Source organism: Bison bison, unplaced genomic scaffold, assembly GCF_000754665.1.
Source record: "Bison bison bison isolate TAMUID 2011002044 unplaced genomic scaffold, Bison_UMD1.0 scf7180017864108, whole genome shotgun sequence".
Classification (NCBI taxonomy): Eukaryota; Metazoa; Chordata; class Mammalia; order Artiodactyla; family Bovidae; genus Bison; species Bison bison.
The window spans coordinates 7316062-7323694 of record NW_011494680.1 but is presented as its reverse complement, the minus strand read 5'-3'; the positions used below and the strand labels follow the sequence as shown (position 1 = coordinate 7323694).

The 7633-nt window shown below is 38.5% G+C and overlaps 1 protein-coding gene across 1 annotated transcript in view; it reads right to left on the bottom strand.

Moving 5' to 3' along the window:
- Positions 1-475, bottom strand: part of LOC104987916 — a 10939-nt gene extending 10464 nt beyond the window's left edge. Inside the window, exon 1 of the mRNA XM_010839013.1 lies at positions 472-475. Coding sequence (XP_010837315.1) covers positions 472-475 — 4 coding nt within the window. The remainder of the gene's footprint in view (positions 1-471) is intronic.
- Between the last annotated feature and the right edge of the window lie 7158 nt (positions 476-7633).

Sequence of the window (7633 nt, the reverse complement as noted above, 5' to 3'; positions counted from 1 at the left end):
GACTTTGTTGTTGTCTTGGAGGAGGCGGACCTGCCCGCTGGGGCCAGAGCGGAGGGGAGGGGGTGTTGGGGCTGGAGCGGCGCAGCCTGTTCCCACTTTCGGTTTTGGGGTTGGGCGGTTACTCATGTGAAGTGCGGGCTGGTCCCTAGGGGGTTTCCAGCGCCGGCGTGGAGGGGACCCAGGAACGGGGCAGCAAGGAGGGGAGGATTGTACGAGTCCGCGGCCATCCCCCACCCCAATACTGTGCTTTCATCTGTCTTCTTTAACATTTAGAGAACCTAACTATGTTTTTTAATGTTACTTACTAGAATCATTTGGGTATGGAGGAGGTACAGTTTGTGCCAATAATTTTTTCTCCTAGTTTTTAATTTACCTTTATTACTTAAGTATTACATTCTCTTTGAAGAAAGAAATTTAGCAGCCTAACCATACAGAAAGTCTCCTCCTTCCCCTCACCCACCTCACTCTCACCCATTTCCCCTCCCTCCCTTAATACCCAGAGTGTAACCAGTCTTAAAGTGTGGTGTTCAGCCATTAAGGATTTTTCATTGCATATTAAACTTATTGTAAATCGACTATACTTCAAGCAGACAAAAACGAAAAACAAAATGGGATCATACGTAGCACATAGTTTTTATTGGTCAACAATATGACAATTATTTCTCTTTTTTTTTTTACATACCTTATTCTTTCAATAAACTACAGAGCTATATATGTAAATTTAATAGCTGACCATTGTTATTATTTCTATAATCTTAGCTTTTATTTAGCTTTTAATAAAGTCTACAAAGTGATATTTTGAAACATAATAAAACTAAGAATGTCTGAGGCCAGTTGAGGATACTTACATATTAGAAAATTGAGTAATATGTTTACATAGAACTTAATGGCAGCTTGCAGGAGGCTTGGATGACTTCACAAAGCAGGTTACCGAAATAGTTTCTTTTTTGTTTTTTTTAAGAGTACTTTTCAGAGTAAACTTAAATTCCATAGGGCCAGTTGAAAGCAAATTCTGTCACTCAAAGGAAAACTGGACTGTGTATGAGGAGGAGGTAGGATAGAAGGCCAGCGGCCCACAGGTTCGTGTTTCAGGCCGGTAGGAGGTAAACTCTTAAGTGGAAGGGTGACCCTAGCTGCTTACCATTCAGCAAGATAGAAAGCTAGGAGGTTAAGTTTTATAGTTCTGTGTGCAGACGCTGGAGGCTTTGGTGATTTAATCACTGCCCTGTGCTTATTGAAAATGTACAGCATGTTCATCTTGCCCTCCAGGGAGGACAACTTAGTAAGGGAATCATATGGAACCACTTGATTCTCAGCATATGTAGCCCGCGATCATAGGCCCAGCTGTGTAGCGTTTTATTATTTGGGAAGCTGTGTTCAGAAGGAATCAGAAACATCCATGGCATTTTTAGTTATCGTGGCTGGTAATAGAAGCACTCTTTCATGTATTTCTCACAACCTAGGTGGCATGCTGTCCATTCTATGGATTTTTAAACAGAGGCTCTCAAAGTCAACTGCTCAAAACCCTGTTACCTTTTTACTGGTAGTGGCTAAATTAGACTTGGGCATGCTTCATGCTCCACACATGCTGCCAAGATCATGTGGTTTGCTCTGCCGTGCTACCCCCCATTAGTGAAAATTACCTTACAAAATCACTGATCTCAGAGTTTCCTTCTCCTTTTTGGCTTGTAAATGTTCCTTAAGAGTAGAGACATGAATATAATTGTGTGCATTGAAAAATAATCTAAAGGATAGTTAGTGTGAATCTATAGTGATATCTTTTTAGATGAGGTTTCTGATGGAGTGTTATTAAAATATTGACTACCTTGGAGTGATGCTGTTAACCGGGAAGATGGGGATTGTGTTACTTTAGTCTTTGGTTACTCTACTAGATGCCGTGCTCATTTGGGCATCATAGTAAATTGTAGCTCTTACAGATACTTCTATTCTGTTCCTTAAAGACTAGTCTCATTTCGTTTAGAATTATGAACCCAGTTACACTCTTTGTAAACTAATATGATGAAAAGAATACAAAGAGGGCCCTAAAAAGATTGATTTCCATATTTATTTTGGTCTTGTAAAACTACATCGTGACTGGCAATTTAATAGCATCTATGTCTTAATGTTATGGTTATTAATCTGTTTTGGTTTTCCGGCATGTGTGAAAACTGGATTAAAGAAATATGGCAAATACTGAGGTTAAAGTGTGATAGTTGTAATATATATGTATTTGAGAAGAAACCCACGTATAGGAAAATATTTGAGCTTTTATTCTTGGCAGTTGTTAAAGGATGTAATTAGATGCACATTTAAGTGGCTAATCTGCCATCGCTTGTCTCTTGGACGACTCATGCTGGATGTAAGTGGGTTTATAGCTGTGGGATATAAACAACAGTGCAGCACCAGCAAGATGTCTTTAGGATACACTGGTACTCCCAGCCCTAGGAGAATGGAGAGTCCAATACTGTGTGTGCATATTCTCAGAAATTAGTAAGAGAGGTCTTATGACTGGTGGGTAGTAATAAAAAGTTTTCCAGTTTAGCCTAAAAAATCCTTTCCGTGGGGGGAATGCATTCATGAGTAGCCAGAAATCAATAAACTTTTACATCCTATGAATGGTAACGGTAGCATCAGCATCACCTAGAGTTTAAAATCTAGATGGGATTTAAAAGCTAAGTATAAAACAACTCTGGAATTGCTGAAAGGACCTGTTGCCTGACAACTTTGTTTCTAAGGAGAAGCTAGTTCAGATGCAAGATCTTGAAGCCAGAATTAGAGGGGAGAAAATCTGAGAGTTGGCCCTCAGTGTAGATGGAGGGGAGTCAGCTATGTGGATGGAGGTCAAGGGAAATAAGAATGTGAAAGTTACAGTTCTGAGCTTAGAGATACTGAAAAAAAGTATGTCTGGGGGTTGAGTTGCAATAATTAACACTATGTGGTAACCTGCAGGCTCTTGTAAACCCATAATGACCACATTATCATGAGTCAGTTGAGTCTGTAATCTGAAGTGCAGTGAGCATCTGAGAACTGTGGGCTGTGAAGTACCCTGAGGCCCTTGTCTTCCCTGTTCTCCTGGCCAGCATCTCAGACTCCTGGGCCCCGTGGCCTTTGTTTTCTCACCTCACTGAGGTGCAGGCCACCTGAGAGGGCCTCCTCATCTCCCTTTGGGAGCTTTGTTTTCTCCCTTTTGGCCACCACAGGCCTCTTGTTCCCACTGTTCTTTCCCTCTTTGCGAGGCCCGAGTTCTGCATAGCTTCATTTTCTTTCCAAAGCTTCAGATTTGCCTTTAACTTGGTTTCCTTGAAAAACTCTTTTAAGTGGCTGTCATTTTGTTATCTTGAATCAAATACATTCAGAGCTGAAGTGTTTTGTTTTCAGATTTAATTTTTTTTCTCCATTTACTTGTTTATCTTAATCATCACGTTTTCTTAGTCATCTGGACTCAAAGGACATCTTTGATTCCTCACTTTACTTTTTTTAGAAATGATTTGTCATTTTATTGCACATTGTTCCTGATTCTCCTGTCTTGCATTTTCATGGCGGTGAAACAGTTTTAATCCCTTTGCTTCAGCTGTCGTTAACAGGAGACAACCATAATCTCCAAGTTTGTGCCATCCATCATGCATACTGCTATCAAGTTAACTGTCCTAAATGCAACCCTGATCATTTTTTTCCCTGCATGGGAACAAAGCAGAGCTCCAAATTTACTGTTTCTTCTGACAAAAGTCACTGTGCTGGCATGCTTTGTCTCATTTGGTCCTCATGATAGTTTATGTCTTTATGTCTTAGGTACTATTGTGTCTTAAGTACTTTATGTCTTAGGTACTATTGTGCCACTTTACAGGGAAAGAATTTGAGACTTCATGAACCTGAAGGAGTTTCTAATAGGTAGAAGACCTGGAGTTTGAATTCCCAGCCTGTCTTCCAGTTCTGTGTTCTTGAAGAGTTCTGTACCTCCACCCAGTGGCTTTTGATCAACTCTGGGATACAGTCCCTGTTCTTCACCTTTGCCTTTCAAAAGTGCCTTACCTGGACCCAGCACTCCTTCTCACATTTGTTTCTTGTTTTATTCAAGCTTTTGGTTTCTTATACATTTTCATTCAGGATTTACTCCCTTTCCCATGTCTGCTTTTCAAGGAGGTCCCTGTGCAGAAAGGCTAGCTGATGGGCTGTATTTCCTTAGGGCTCCTGTTCCCTGTCTGCTAGCGAGGTCTTTTTTCATTCATATAGTTGTTAACCTCGTGATGAGAACCTTATACTCTGAATTTTGAGTACTCTAACAGTTGTAATTGGATTATAAAATGTTAGAAAGCAGAAAATGTATTGTAGACGCTTAGGAGATGTGTGTGAATGAAAATGATCTCTGGTCACCTGCCCCATTAATGGTAATTTAAGTAGTTTTTTATTTTAATTGGTAGATGACACAGTAGTTTAATGGAGTTTTTAATTTTGTGTATGTAACAAAACCGGATTTCCTTATTGTAGGCTATCAAATGAGTTAAAATTTCAGACTCATTTCTAGGTAATTGTGATAAGTAATTTGTAAAACTACTTATAAGTGTTTTTTTACATGCACATGTCTAACCTTGAATTTATCATGGTTAATGATTACCATGCAGAGGTTAAAATTTTATATTTCTCTATATTGCCTTTCGGAGAAGGAAATGGCAACCCACTCTGGTATTCTTGCCTGGAGAAATCCATGGACAGAGGAGCCTGGCGGGCTACAGTCCATGGAGTCACAAACAGTCTTACATGACTGAGCAACTAAACAACAACAACATATTGCCTTTGCATCTTGTATTACAATTTAAGTATTACATTACTGTAAGTACTATATTAATGTAAGTATTTTATTAAGTAATTTGTTTTTGCTTTGCTATATAAAAATATAATCCTTTCTGGTAGAAGTTGAGAATGTAGGCTATCTCAGTGATGGCATTGGAGTTTAATAAAAGTGTTTATAGAAGTTTATTAGAAAAGTGTTTAAATAATAAAAGTGTTATTCTCAGACTAATCAGTTTGTCAGTCTTCCAGCTCTCAACTTTATAAAGGATAAAAATAATCATAAATACTTCTCTGAAAATAAAAGTTTTAATCAAGTTTATAGTAATTGATTTTAAAAACATATAGTCACATGGGTCAAGGTATAAGTGTTATAAAAAGTTTGTAGACTGAAAGTGACTCCTCTTCCACCTCACATTTTCCCTACTGAGAGGTAGTCACTTATCTTTGGAATGATATAGAAGAAGCAGTTTGTTTGTTTATAAGTATATTTGAATAAATATTTTTCTTTCAAGTTATGATAAAGTATAATGTATTGCAAATAGTTTCACTTGCATTTTTCACTCAGTGTATCTCTGATATTCCATAACAGTAGATAAAGAATGTCTTCATTCTTTAAAATTTTTTTGCAGCCTCAAAGGATCAGCTGTATATCACTACATATATAGACTATATATATATATATATAATCATTTATTTAACCATATTCCCTACTGATGGACATTTAGATTGTTTCACATTCTTTACTGTTACACACATCCATTGAAGCAACTGTTTGAAGGAAGAGAAATAAAAACTGGAAGATCTTTCTAGAGAAAAATAAAATTTGAAAGCTAAAATGGCTGTTTCTTGGTGGAGAATCAGATGGATGCCTTTTGAGGCTGCTGATGAAGGGTGAGTGAATGGAGAGAAGAAGGGGACCATGTGAGGATTCTGGGAGCTGTTGACAACCTAATGGGAAGAGGGGGGACGGCAGTGGTGAATGGCAGCAGCTTCCGGGACCAATTGTCTGCTCTGGACGAGGCCTGCTATGCCTGTATTTACAAGTTCTGTGCTCAGAAATGATTCTTGATATCTGGAAAATCATCTCTGGGACTGTGGCCTATAGTAGTATATCTAACATAGGCAACCTTTTCAGGGAATGGAATAAGGTATCTGGGTGTTTTCTGGAAGGAAATGTCATGGCCAACAACACAATATATTTTATGAGGTCATTAACTTTTTTACTGTAATATTGTGTGTTCAGAGATAAGATTTAAAGTACTGAAATAAATGAAGTTAAACAAATTCCTCCTTCAGCAAACCTCTGCCATCCACAGCCTGTTCCTCATGGGTTGTTTGGGTAATAATGATGGCTTTTTAACAGTGTGGTGTGAGTCTTTTCAGAGTTTATGTATAAACAAAAATAACATTCATGCATCTTAGACATGTCAGTCAGAATCCTACTGAATAGCAAGTAATGATAAGACTAATGAAGGTCAGAATTGTATGGTTTAACAAGTAAGTGACGGTGTGTACCAGGTAAACAGTGAGTGCTCCTCGATTCCTTCAGACCAAGTGCGCTCTGAGTGCAGAGTGGCGGTGTACAGCGTGTCTCAGCTGCTGAAGTGGTGCAGCTGTTCTGCCAGCTCACTCCTAACTGGTCCAGGAAGGTTTCCCAGGCTGTGCTTCATCCGTGGTGGTGTAGTGGTGGTGTATTTAGTAAGCATGGCTTACTAAATAGGGTTACTGAACAGGATAATAAAAGGTCATTTGTTTTTGTTCATCCATGGACCCCCGCCACATATAATAGCTATACCAATTCACTGTAGAAAGACTAGAAGATATGGATAAAAAAGAAATAGATCATTGGGAATGCAATCATTGGGATGGTGTCTCCTTTAGTTAATTCTCAGAGATTTCTGTATTAATGAGAACACCAGCTAGAAGAGCCCAGCTTTATAAACCGTGCTGTCAAATAAGATAGATATATTTACTTGGTGATAGAAGCATGGAAATTGTGATCACTTGAATTTTCTCTGACCTGCACGCTCTGCCAGGTAACCAGGACTGTGGCAAGGCCTCGGCTCAGCCATCAGGTTGTTTGTGCACATGGCTGAGTGCTGAGTGGTGTAGCTGTTGTGAGGGAGCCCAATGTGTCAGTGGGTGTCGGTACCCTCCTCTATTGCTGCTCCTGTGTTAATAGTTCAGAGCTCTTACTCTGATAACAAATCATTGTATTTTTGTAATCCATCTTTAAAATACTGGATCTTTAAGTGCCTTAGAGATATTTACAAATGCCATAGCTCAAAAACAAAACAAAAAAAACCCACAAAAAAACACCCGCACAAGTGAACCTTTCTTTGTCAGACAGTTTTGAGAAGGAGGGTGTATTTTATCACCCTCCTTAGTCTCCTGTTTGCATTGTAGTCTCTTGATGACTAGAATAGATTTTTAAATTCATGGTCAGTCATCTCGATACTCAAATATAAGAGCAAGTTTTGGAATACATGAAGGTAGTTACTACAGTTTTACTTTTAAGAAAAAGCCTGGCAGTGCTCTGTAGTGATTTAACATATATTGTAAAAGAATACATTGTGAAAGAATTACTTTAAATACTTCTGAACCATTTTAATGGTTTGACTTTTTTCCTGCAAATAGAGTGATTTTGAACCTTTATTCTTTTTTGAACCGCAGAAATTAGAAATGGAAAAAGAAAGATTTAGGCTTTTCTACAGTAATTTATATAAATATCTATATTGTAACTGTTCCTGAAATTGGTTTGGTTCTGAAGGAAAGGGAGGGAAGTCACCATGGTCCTAAACTAGCTGAGTTACCTCACTGTTGGTGGCAAAAAAGCTTTCTGCAG